General features: G+C 45.3%; 1 protein-coding gene across 1 annotated transcript in view; it reads right to left on the bottom strand.

The window, feature by feature from the left end:
- LOC137328070 (doublecortin domain-containing protein 1-like) overlaps positions 1-13,793 on the bottom strand; it is a 485,645-nt gene that overhangs the window by 13,906 nt on the left and 457,946 nt on the right. The window contains exon 37 of the mRNA XM_067994210.1: positions 13,410-13,560. Coding sequence (XP_067850311.1) covers positions 13,410-13,560 — 151 coding nt within the window. The remainder of the gene's footprint in view (positions 1-13,409; positions 13,561-13,793) is intronic.

The raw sequence follows: 13,793 nt of genomic DNA, 5'->3' as shown, positions 1-13,793 counted from the left end.
CACAGCAAGCTCCCACAAACAGCAATGAGATAATGACCAGATAATCTGTTGGCTGAAGGATAAATGTTGACCAAGGCAACTGCTCTTCTTCAAAATAATGCTACGGGATCTTTTATGTCCACCTGAGAGGGCAGATTGGACCTCGGTTTAATGCCTCATCTGAAAGACGACACCTCGGACAGTATAATGCTCCCTCAGTACTGCACTAGAGTGTCAGCCCAAATTATATGCTCAAGTCTCTGGAGGGGACTTGAACCCATGACATTATGACTTAGAGGTAAGAGTGCTACCCACTGAGCCAAGGCTGATACCTAGTGCCAGAATTAGTCACACACCAAATATTAATATGCCGGAATGTATTATTCTTACAGTTAAAGCTGTGGGCCAGCATTTTAATTAGGATACGCTTCTGTGAGTTTGATTTCTTTTGTAATTTTTCACAAAAAGCAGATTGAGAAAGGATGAATGGGAGGCTTCTCGTGTTATTAGTGTGGGATGGTCCCATACATTCCTCCAGTCTAGCATGAACCTGCCGGATTATCTTTTAAATTGGGAACACATTGCATCAGCTGCATGTTTAATTCATTGGAGTATTTTCTAGATTCTGCAAATAGCAGTTTCAAAAAGAAAACCCTTCAAAATACTCATGGCTGTTAAATTCCACAAATAGATTTTTCCTTTTGATAAAAGTTGGCTCTGTAGTTTCATTTTAGAGCAGGAAATAAGGAATAGTAAGGATTGCAAACAAGAGGTGTAAGGCACAAGAGACTCCCAGAGGCAACCTCTATCAGGCAGAAATGTACTAAGAGTAACCTACATGCTGCCTTGCTGACCTCTACAGATTTCTACAGGCAGCAGACAAAAGTCTATGGGTCACCTTTAGAAGAAGATAAGGCCAGTAACAGCTAATAGCATCATTATATGTGACCGTGTCAGTCAGCGTGCGTGCATGAATTTATTAGAGAAAGGGGTCGATTAGGAGCGTGCAGTCAAGAAATAGCAGTGCCACTGTCAGGTTTCGATGTGCAAATGATCCCACTCTAACCATGCAGTTTCAATGCTGCTCAGCAAGCTTTAAGAATCATTTCCCCATAGTGCCTGGCTCATGTAGAACTGAGCCGTTCACAACGAGGTTCGATCCCAGGTCTGTGTCACCTCAGCAGACCTGAGCCGGGGTAGCAGTAAGGATATAATGGCCCAGTATTTGCTAAAGCCGGTGAACGAACGGCCCCTGCCATTAGTTAGATTTACACTTGCCCGCTTAATTTCCATGAGATCTTGCACTGGAAGTTGCTGGAAGTGGGGGATGGAAACAGCGCGACGCCCCCTACAGGGCATCTGGAACCTGTGTGAACAAGGCAAGCAACTGTGTACCTCCTTAACCAATCAGATTGAAGGACTGTGAAATTAACAGCGCAGCGTCTGAAGCAGGAAGTGTAAGTTAGAAAAGTGAATTCAATGTCAAATCAGGTACAGAAAGAGAAATAAGGAGAGGGAAAGAAAAATTGGATTACGAGAGAGAGAAAAAGAGTATGAAAGAAAAAGTAAAAAATAACTTAATTTTGAATTTTAAAAAAAAATCTCCAACAACAATTAAAAGCTGAAGGAATGAGACTCCACACTTGTAATAGTTAATTTTCAGTGCCAGAGAGGTTGTTTGGCAGTAATTAATACTTATCACACTGTTACAAAGGGTAATTAGACTGAAATGGACAAGGGTTTGTAGCTACCGTGCAAATTCAGTAACTACAAGTCATTCAATGCATTTCAATGGTGAGACGGACAGCGCGATGCTGTTTTCGCGAAGCTAACAGCAGAGCGGCGATCTCGGACAGCAGCTTCCAGATTTCCGCATTTTACCGCACACTGTCCCTCGTCTGAAGTTGCTGTACAATTTTGGGCATAAATAACAGTGAGTGCCATTAGCCTCACCGTTATTTTGACAGCAAATTGTGGGCCAACAATTAGCTTCAGAGACTCGAAGGCTGAAGAGGGTGGAAGGGGCAAAACAAAATATCCAACGTTGCCACCTGCTGGAAAATACACGTTGGTGGAAGTTTGGTGACGACTAGATTGGATTCGGCTGTCATCTCGAGAAGCTGGGATTGTTCTCCTTAGAGCAGAGAAGGTTAAGGGGAGATTTAATAGAGGTGTTCAAAATTATGAGGGGTTTTGATAGGGTAGACAAGGAGAAACTATTTCCATTGACAGGAGGGTCGGTAACCAAAGGACACAGATTTAAGATAATTGGCAAAAGAACCAGGGGAAAGATGAGCAGAATTTTTTTATGCATCGAGTTGCTATGATCTTGAATGCACAGCCTGAAAGGGGTGATGGAAACAGATTGCATAGTAACTTTCCAAAGGAAATTTGATATATACTTGAAAAGGAAAAATTGACATGGCTACGGGGAAAGAGCTGGGGAGTTGGGACTGATTGGATAGCTCTTTCAAAGAGCAAGCACAGGCGCGATGGCCCAAATGGCCTCCTTCTGTGCTGGAAGACTCTATGATTCTAGGAAGATTGGACTCGGCTGCCATCTCCTCCATGCCCACATAACCTGCTGGCACTCGGTACTTGGTATTCCTCATTGCTCTGGGCGTAAAGTTTCATTTGGACGCAGTACATAGAGGAAAATCAAGCAGGGAGGATCTCACACCTGTAATGGAGCCGGCACTACTTTCTGCCCATTGATCTATGGGCTCCGTTATGAGTGTGCGATCCTTCCCCGCTTCACCTTCCTCTATGTGTTACGCCCAAACTATCTTTTGCGCCAAGCAAAAGTCTGCCCCATCCCATTCTCTACAACAACAACTTGCATTTACATAGTGCCATTAATGTAGTAAAATGTCCCAAGGCACTTCACAGGAGCGTAATCAGACAAAAAAAATTGACACCGAGCCAAAAAAGAAGGCATGAGGACAGGTGACCAAAAGCTTGGTTAAAGAGTTTTAAGGATCGCCTTAAAGGAGGAGAGGTGGAGAGGTTTAGGGAAGGAATTCCAGAGCTTAGGGCCTAGACAGCTGAAGGCACGGCCGCCAATGTTGTGGCAAAGGAAGTGAAGGATGCACAAGAGGCCAGAATTGGAGGAGTTGTAGGGCTGGAGGAGGTTACAGAGATTGGGAGGGGCATGGCCATGAAGGGTTTTGAAAACAAGGATGAGAGTTTTAAAATTGAGGCATAGCTGGACCAGGAGCCAATATCGGTCAGGGAGCACAGGGGTGATGGATGAACGGTTCTTGATGCGAGTTAGGATACAGGCAGCAGAGTTTTGGATGAGCTCAAGTTTATGGAAGGGGGAAGATGGGAGGCCGGCCAGGAGAGCATTGGAGTAATCGAATCTGGAGCATGGATGAGGGTTTCAGTCGCAGGCTCCTACTTGAACAACAGCCCCTCGGGTGAAACTGTAAACCAGTGGGAGTCAAAGCCCTCAGGAGAGAAGGGAAGAGACTTAGAGGGAAAAAGAAATCAGCAGGATGAGCTAAGAACCTTACTTTTACAGGAGCAAGCCAAAATCAAAACATATTCTGGTAGAAACTGTTGTTGCCGATATTACATGAGCACTGAATGCAATCATATCAAGCTTCTCTCTTCTTTATTTTAATGGAGGCATTAAACTGTGGGTTAACACCTTCATTCAAATACCGGAGAGGGGACTTTGATGTGAGCATGACGCATGTTCCTATGGCAACGACATTGACAGGTTATTTCTATCCAATAATCTCTAGTCCGAAGAAGAGACTAAACCACACATAAAGACTCAAAGCATATAGAAGGTTTGAATGGACAGCATTAATTGGTCCTCTAGTGAGTACATCAAGCTACACTGAGCAGCAACTATTCAGTGCATGTTTAGCTGAGCCTCCTGTGGTCGTCTTTAGAATCTGTTCATTAATTATCAACAGCTGATGCCTGAATGCACACAGCCGAGGAGAAGGAGCAAAGGTTACATAAAGGTATAACGCATTTTCTTTCTCCTTTCCTTAAAACCCACTCCAGCAACTTGAGCGCATAATCCTGGCCGACACTCCCAGTCCAGTACTGAGGGAGTGCTGCACTGTTCGAGGTGCCGTCTTTCGGATGAGATGTTAAACCGAGGCCCCGTCTGCCCTCTCAGATCCTATGGTACTATCTGAAGGAGAGCAGGGCAGTTCTCCCTGGTGTCCTAGCCAATATTTATGCCTCAACCAACATTATTAAAACAGATAATTTGGTCATTATCTCATTGCTGTTAGTGAGACTGTGCCGTCAGCAAATCGGCTGCTGTGTTTCCTACATTACAACAGTGATTACACTTCAAAAGTACTTCATTGGCTAGGAACCGCTTTGGGACATGCTGAGGTTGTTGATGTCTTATCAACTTTTTAAAAATGCATGTTGTTGAGTGTGGAGCCCAGATATTCTGGCCTCAATAATTACAGGGATGGGTGGGCGATTTCGAAAATGGCAGAAGAACCCGGCAAGGCCGGGGACACAGGAGTCCTGCCAAACTTAACGGCAGGACCTCATTAACATTTTTTAGCTCCACCTCCTGTCTGGCAGCCAGCCAAATGGACAGCCTGGCCGCGATTGGTCTCTCTCCACCCTCTCCCAATCGCGGCTGGGAGGGTAAACCAGAGGCAGGAATCCCAGCTGGGGACCCTTGGGGTCTCCCCCTTGCCAACATCTCTCCACCTTCCGATCGCAGCCTCTCTCCCCCATCCCCATCGTGGCCTCTCTTCCCCCTCCCGATCGCGGCCTCTCTTCCCCTCTCCTGATCGCGGCCTTTCTCCCTCTCTCGATCGCGGCCTCCCTCCCCTTTCGCAAGTGGGAGGGGGGAGAGAGGCTGCGATCAGGAGAGGGGGATGAGAGGCCGCGATAGGGAGAGGGGGATGAGAGGCCGCGATAGGGAGAGGGAAGGAGGCCGTGATCGGGAGGAGAGAGGCCGCGATTGGGAATGGGGAGAGACCCCACGATCGGGATGAAGGAGAGAGGTGAGAGGCCTCAATCGGGAGAGGGGGGAGAGAGACCGCAAGCGGGAGTGGGAGATAGGCCACAATTGGGAGGGGGGAGAGATGCCGCAATCGGGAGAGGGTGGAGAGAGACCGCGAGCGGGAAGGGGAGAGAGGCCGCAAATGAAAGGGAAGAGAGGCGGCGATCGGGAGTTGGGAGAGAGACTGCGATCAGGTGGGGGGAGAGAGGCCGCGAACGGGAGAGGGTGGAGAGAGACCGCGAGCGGGAAGGGGAGAGAGGCCGCGAACGAAAGGGGAGAGAGGCCGCGATCGCGAAAGGGAGAGAGGCCGTGATTGGAAGGGGGAGAGAGGCCGCGATCAGGAGGGGGGAGAGAGGCCGCGATCAGGAGGGGGAGAGAGGCCGCAATCAGGAGGGGGGAGAGAGGCCGCGATCAGGAGGGGGGAGAGAGGCCGTGATTGGAAGGGGGAGAGAGGCCGCAATCAGGAGGGGGGAGAGAGGCCGCAATCAGGAGGGGGGAGAGAGGCCGCAATCAGGAGGGGGGAGAGAGGCCGCGATCGGGAGGGGGGAGAGAGGCCGCGATCAGGAGGGGGGAGAGAGGCCGCGATCAGGAGGGGGGAGAGAGGCCGCGATCGGGAGGGTGAGAGATGTTGGCGATCAGGAGGGCTGTGGGAGGGGGATGAGTGGTCACGATCGGGAGAGGGGGGAGAGAGGCCGCGATCGGGAGGGGGGAGAGTGGCCACGATTGGAAGGGGGGAGAGAGCCCGCGATCGGGGCTGGAGGAGGCCCAAAGGCTTCCTTGAGGGGTCGGGGGCAGCACTCCTGCTCCTCCTGGCCCACAAGGAGTGCTGGGAAAGGCACTTAGCTTGTGGAGCTGGCAGGTCCCGCCTCCCTTTCACTGCCGGGTTTCGTGACCCCTGGGAAACCCGCACAGCAGCAGAGAATTTTAAACTGGGCTCCCAATTGCACTGTCGGAACCTGATTTAAATATGTTAATTAAGTTTCCCACCTCTTCATGGCAGAACACTCGGCTGCCCTGATATCCACCCGTGTCTGCAGTGTGTTGGGGACGCATTCCTCCTAATTAACTCTTTAACCACCCCCACGACCCTCTCCCGCCCGTCGTGGGGCGGGTGGAGTTAATATCGAGGCCTCTGCCTCAGTTGTTAGTCTGCATCATTCTCAATCCGTCCTGTCAAAGAATAGCCAGGCAGTTCTTTACATCATTTGGGTGGCTTGTTTGACTTCCCATAGATCTACTTCACACATTTTTGCACTTCCATTTCTATATACCAGTGGCCCAGTTGTTGAAGCTCTTTGTTGACTGGAGTTATTCTGCAGTCAAAAGCTGTTATTCTATGAACAGCTCTGAAACAGCATGATTTTCTACCCATTGTGGCTCAGTCAACCTTTATGTTTAATGGCTGGAAGTCTCCTTGCCTGATCTTGGATACATAGAAAACACAATGCAACAATTGAAAACCACTGATTTACACTACTCTGTGATGAATGATGGCTCTGCCTCTGACCTTTCATCTCTGCTTCCAAATCAACCAGTCAAGACAGATCTGCCTAGTATTTTATAGCTTGGCCGGTTTGGTAAGTTTAAGCTGGATTGACTGAAGGATTTCTGTTTTCAACTGTGTCAAACTTTGAGTCATTTCATTTATTTTTGCAAACTTTTCTCAATGAGGGAAAGTTTATACTCAACGGATCTAACTCAGTGGGTTACACTCTCCAATTTATTGGTGATTGCTTTTCAATCAACTTTCTTCAATACCTTAAGTTGTCATCGGAGCTGGTCCTGTCCTTATTTACACAAGTGCAGTGAGTGCTATTTGCTATCTTGCATTTCTATCATTTGATTGTGTATCGAGGATCTTGAGCGAGGATAGGATCAGTGTTATCCTGTTGCTATGGAGTTTTTTGTTTCTGATACGGGGAGGGTTTATCGCTGAGTGAAACCCTATCTTATGTTTGTTCCTTTCGAAAGTGTTTTAGTGCGTTTTCACTGCGATTAAACAGTGGTGATGGAAGATTGAATCCAGGGTTCTTTTGAAGTCTAATACCTTATGATAAGCATCATAAACAAGCACTCTCAGATCAGGCATAGCATGGTTGCATGCAGAATAAGTATCCCTCCACTCTGCCTCAACAATGTGCTTCATCCCCAAACTCAGAGCAGCACCACTTACCACACCACGGTGATATTTCCCATATCTTACACCAGCCATCCTATGACCTCCCCGAGTGACACCACCCTTTTAGTGCCAATCAACAATAACAACTTGCATTTTTATAGCACCTTTAACATAGTAAAACATCCCAAGGTACTTTACAGGAGCTATTATCAGACAAAATTTGACACCGAGCCACATAAGGAGATATTAGGGCAGGTGAGGGTCAAAAATGTAGGTTTTAAGGAGGGTCTTAAAGGAGGAGAGAGAGGCAGAGAGGTTTTGGGAGGGAATTTCAGAGCTTAGAGCTTAGGCAGCTGAAGGCACGGTCGCCAATGGTGGAGTGATGGAAATCGGGGATGCACAAGAGGCCAGAATTGGAGGAATGCAGAGATCTCGGAGGGTTGAAGGGCTGGAGGAGGTTACAGAGATAGGTAGGGGCGAGGCCATGAAGGGATTTGAAAACAAGGATGAGAATTTTAAAATCGAGGCGTTGCTGGATAAATGTACATGTAAGCAATCAGTATTTATACGAAGCTCACAAAGAACTCAATTCACATAGGACCCCATCAGCCTGGCCCGATTTAGACCCAGGTGCCAGAGGAGAAAGACTATGGTCTAATCCATTGTGCCACCTCCTTATGATGAAAGGCCGCTACAATTGCTCTTGGTGCCTTGGGTCTAGGGATAGGAACAATAATAATGCTCCAGATCATTATCAAGTGGCATCTGCTGGAAAGTGTACGTCGGTGGATGTTGAGTGAGGACAGGGTCGGGTTTGGTTATGATATTCACGTAGCCTACTGACCCTCACTGTCTAAACTGGCACAAGGAAGAAAGTCCACATGGGTGAGGTACCAGAGGGACAATGGCGGCAGTACAACAGAAACCTGCATCTTTAAGGAAAGAAGCCAACAAAAATGAAAAGATAATTTATTTTCAATCCTTCTGCATGTTTTAAAAGTGTATAGCAGCTTGCTGATGGGTTGTTAAGCAGACACTTTAAAAGATGCTCAATGTGTGGATGTGATTATTTGAGGACGTATTGGAATGTGAACGTCAACTTCATTTTTAACAGGAGGTAGCATCGGATGAGCAGCATTGAAGCAATACAGGTAGTTTAAAAAAAAGCTCAGTTCTGCAATACATGACATGTCTGCATAAATTTTCGCTAAGGAGGTTATTATGGAATAAATTATACATACGAACAATGGGAAATAAATTTGGTGATAGTAAATCCACAGATAAATGATCAATGTCTGTCATTCTCACATGTAGGTGTAGAGAGGCCAAATTGTCATAATTTATTTCTGTTTACACAGTTCCTATTTCCTTACTGGAATAGGCCATCTCCAAGATACACATGTACAGTACAGACTACTCCCATCATTACATTTCATCATAAAAATGAAACAAATGATCATTTGCATGTCTATTAGATCAATAGATATTGTTGGGTTTCCAGGACACAGGGAAGAATGGACCAATGATTCCCCTAGTGACTTAGTTGGCAAATAACAGCTTGCATTGATATACAACATAGAAAAACAACCCAAAATGCTTTATAGAGGCAGAAGGAAAAAATGGGCCCTGAGCCAAAAAAAGAGTGGGGTGACCAAAAGCTTTGTTAAAAATGTGGTTTTTAAGGAGGGTGTTAAAGATGGAGAGGGAGGTGCAGAGGTGGAGGGGTTTTGGGGTAATTTTAGAGTGTGAGGCTGAGGTATGTTCTAGAGGCTCTATCCAGTTGGGACTGAGCCATTCAACACCAAGAATGTCCAAGGATCAATCTTCAGTCTAACCTCAGCTAGCTGATCTCAGCTGGAATAGCATCGGGTTACTATAATTAGCCTTTTGGGCCAAGGAAAGGAACAATCAGCCAGCCTTCTCAGTCCTAATGAAAATAACTGGGGAAAGCACAGTTTTGGGGGAGGGAAAACAAAAGTTACTTGCATCTTAAACAAGTTTGGGAAAGCGATAGATAAATATTATTCCAAAGAGTATATCTGGGAGGCCCGTATCTTTCAATATTAGTAAGATGTGCAACCTTGAGAAAATCAGTGATGTACTGCCTCAGTAATTTTCTTTTATTTGTTCTCGGGATTTAGGTAACACTGACAAAGCCACAGTTATTGCCCATCCCTAGTTGCCCTGAGAAGGTGGTGGTGGGCCTTCTTCTTAAATCACTGAAGTTCTTATAGCGATAGTACTCCCATACAGTTTGAGGTAGGGAATTCCAGAATAATGACCCAGTGACAATGAAGGAACAATGATATATGACCAAGTCAGGATGTCGTGTGACTTGGAGGGGAACTTGGGGCCGATGGTGTTCCCACAACATTGCTGCTCTTGTTCATCTCCGTGGATGAGGTCGCAGGGGAGAGAGACGCTATCGAAGTAACCTTTGTGAGTTGTTGTAGTGCATCCTGTAGATTGTACATACTGTATCAACAGTATCTTACTGATGGAGGAGTTGGATATTACTCCTGATGACCAGGGTGCCAATCAAGCAGATTGCTCTGTCGTGGATGCACCCATCCAGGCCAGTGGTGAACATTCCATTACACTCCTGACTTCAGCCTTGTAAATGGTGGAGAGGCTTTAAGGAGTCAGGCGTTACATCAAGTCAACAGCACAGAAACAGGCCATTCAGCCCAACTGTTCTATGCCAGCATTTATGCTCCACACGAGCCTCCTCCTTCCCTTCTTCATCTAATCCCATCAACATATCCTTATATTCCCTTCTCCCTCATGTGATAATCAGGCTTCCCCTTAAATGCATCTATGCCATTTGCCTCAACAATCTTTGTGGTAGCGCGTTCCATATTCTTACCACTCTCTGGGTACAGAAGGTTCTCCTAAATTCCCTGTTGGATTTAATAGTTACTATTTCATATTTATGACCTCTAGTTGGACACCCCCACAAGTGGAAACATGTTCTTTACAAGTACCTTTTCAAACCCTTTCATAATCTTAAACACCTCTATCAGGTCACCCCTCAGTCTTCTCTTTTCTGGAGAAAAGGGCTCCAGCTTATTCAGCCTTTCCTGATAAGTATATCCTCTCAGTTCTAGTATTATCCTTGTGAATCTTTTTTACACCTTCTCCAATGCCTCTATATCCTTTTTATAATATGGAGACCAGAACTGTGCACAGTACTCCAAGTTTGGTCTAACCAAGTTTAACATGACTTCTCTACTTTTCAATTCTATCCTTCTGGAAATGAACCCCAACATTTGCTTTGACTTGTTTATGGCCTTATTAATCTGCTTCGCTACTTTTAGTGATTTGTGTATCTGTACCCCCAGATACCTTTGCTCCTCTACCCCATTTAGATTATTATTATTTAAGCAGTATGTGGCCTCCTTATTCTTCCAACCAAAATGCACCACCACACATTTATCTATATTGAAATTCATTTACCAATTACGCGCTCATTCTGCAAGTTTATTAATGTCTTCTTCCATTTTGAGGCATTCTTCCTACACCCCCCAATTTGCTGTCATTCACAAATTTTGAAATCTTACTTCCGATTCCTGAGTCCAAATCGATAATGTAAATTGTGAACAACAATGGTCCCAGCACCGATCCCTGTGGAACACCACTTCCCACCTTTGCCAAGCTAAGTCAGGAGGTGAGACACCTATCACATGCCTTTGCACTGCTCTTGTATTAGAATGATGGGCTGTCATTTTAACATAACTAATGTGCTTAGACTGGACATCAGATAGCATACTCCAGGCTCCAGACTATCGATGAGAGAAGCTAAAGTGAGATCCGTGAGCTTTATTTATTTTCTGCAGTGTAGCCAGTGAACAGAATCAATTTAAAATGCAAGTGTGAGTAACGGGCAAGCAGGAATCCACATTGGTGATATAGATTATGTTCCTACTTCAACATTGCCCAAGGGTATGTGCTGCGATGATGTTATAATTTTAGAAAACTTGCCTAAAGGCACTGAAATTTATACAGTACCTACTTATTCCTCTCAGTTTGACACTGCACATTTATAAACTTACAATGATGGATGCTCATTATTTGTTTTGTTGAGATTAAGATCTCCTTTATTAATCTTCTAAACGACAACAATCACATCTGTGTACAATGCATGTTGAACAGACTACATTAGCATGGTGATAACAGACCCCAACACTCGTGCATCAATATGCACTGAAGCATTACTTCCTTGTTGCTTACCATCTTTGACTCTTCATAGGCTGAATTATCCTGACTGTATGCGTAAAGGCGGTTTTGGGAGTTACTATTCATGGACCACACATATTTGCAGCAAAACTATCTTCCACATATTGACAATGTTCCATACCAGTCAGGCTACCAAATCAAAATATGTTTTCAATAATTGGGTTAGAAGAACATAAGATCATAGAAAATTTACGGCACAGAAGGAGGCCATTCGGCCCATCTTGTCCGTGCATGCCGAAAATGAGCCACCCAGCCTAATCCCACTTTCCAGCACTTGGTCCATAGCCTTGTAGGTTACGGCACTTCAGGTACACATCCAGGTACTTTTTTAATGATTTGAGGGTTTCTGCCTCTACCACCCTTTCAGGCAGTGAGTTCCAGACCCCCACCACCCTCTGGGTGAAAACATTCTTCCTCAGCTCCCTCTAATCCTTCTACCAATAACTTTAAATCTATGCCCTCTGGTTATTGATCTCTCTGCTAAGGGAAATAGGCCCCTCATAGTTTTATACACCTCAGTTAAACAACCCCAGCCTATCCAATCTTTCTTCATGGCTAAAATTCTCCAGTCCTGGCAACATCCTCATAAATCTCCTCTGCACCCTCTCTAGTGCAATTACATCCTTCCTGTAATGTGGTGACTAGAACTGTATGCAGTACTCAAGCTGTGGCCTTACCAGTGTTTTGTACTTTCCCAGCATAACCTCCCTGCTCTTATATTTTATGCCTCGGCTAATAAAGAAAAGTATTCTATATGCCTTTTTAACCACCTTATCCACCTGTCCTGCTACCTTCAGGGATGCACTCCAAGGTCCCTCACTTCCTCTGCACCTCTCGGTATCCTCCCATTTATTATGTACTCCCTTGCCTTGTTTGCCCTCCCCAAATGCTTTACCTCACACTTCTCCGGATTGAATTCCATTTGCCACTTTTCTGCCCACCTGACCAGTCCATTGATATCTTCCTGCAGTCTACAGCTTTCCTCCTCACTATCAACCATACGGACAATTTTTGTCACCTTACCTCATCGGAAATTCGACCTTTGACCGCCATCAGTTACTACTTCCCTTTTCTGAGAATAGGAATGAAGTGTACCCATTTGTTCCCAATAAAATTCCATTGTTTTCTACTTTTTTAAAGAAGTTGAGAAGCAAAGTTACATTGTGCGTGTACTGTAAAATGTCTCTTTAGCATTGTTTTTTTCAGCCTCAAATAATAATGAGTTAAAACACCAATAATTGCTGCACCTCAGATTCTACCCTTGTGACGAGTGAAACAGAGGCTGGATATGACTGTTGTGAGGGTCTGGTTACTTCATAATGCAAATCCTGTTCACAGTTTAGAGGAGGAGAGAGGAGAGAGGAGAGGAGATGAGAGGAGAGGAGATGGGACGAGAGGAGAGAGGGCAGGAGAGGAGGGAAAGGGACAGAAGAAAATTGAAGCGAAGAAAGTAATTAAAAATAAAATGGCTTTTCTGCATAATGCTGAAAGCTAAAAGAAGCAAAAACCCAGCAGTAAATGTATGTTGAAGGGCTGATTCCGTGTTCCCAGTGGTACGTGACACTCGCAGAGAGTACACCGTGGGAAAACATGGGGGTACAGCCAATGATTAACCATCCATTGGACAATTACAGGCCTTGTACCCATGAATACCCACCATGTGTGACCACCATACCCCATTGGGAGCCTGGGGCTGACCCTTAAACTATAAAAACTGGGATTGACTTTCAACTTGCCCCCGGGCGTTAAACTGACGCTACGAATCGACCGCCCGTTACAGAAACTGCCCCGATTTTCGTTTCCATTGATTTCTTGTCTTTGTAAACATGAATCATTTAAAGTAAAAGTGCACTATATCAAAAAATAGTAATTATGTGTTGGCTCATGTCATTCATCTGATTCATTAAGCCCTTCAGATTTGAGTGCGTGCACATAGGCTGTTAATTAGTGGGCCAGACTACATAAAACAGACTTCGTACTCCCTGTCCAGGCTGATAAAGCCCATTAATCCGCGGGACACTATGTATGTCAGCACTTTTTTTTTTATGTGGTAATCAGTCAGAATCTCAAGTCAGTACCAACCTGTGCTAGTCATGAAAGGCTCGCCTGGAGAGACACACACCAACATGTCTCGCTCTATTCTTTCCCACGAGGTGATCTGCACTCCGTCAGGGCTGAAGAGGACCTTGGCTGCACACCGGAGCTTAAGTCGAGCTGTACAGTTCTCCAGCAGCTGAAACAGGGAGACAGAGCGATTTTTGTAACATACGACCATGGAGAAATGTATCAACGGTGATAAAAAGAAACAGAAGGAACCCTTCTTCTGGTTTTATTTTCTATATTTTTATATTTTGAGTCTGTTTCCCAATGAGAAACTGCCAATGAAAAATAGTAAGAAGGAATGAACTCGTATTTATATAGCTCCTGACACGACCTCAGGATGTCCCAAAGTGCTTTACAACCAAT

This window comes from Heptranchias perlo, chromosome 12 (assembly GCF_035084215.1).
Source record: "Heptranchias perlo isolate sHepPer1 chromosome 12, sHepPer1.hap1, whole genome shotgun sequence".
Classification (NCBI taxonomy): domain Eukaryota; kingdom Metazoa; phylum Chordata; class Chondrichthyes; order Hexanchiformes; family Hexanchidae; genus Heptranchias; species Heptranchias perlo.
This window is presented reverse-complemented; position numbering and strand designations above follow the sequence as displayed.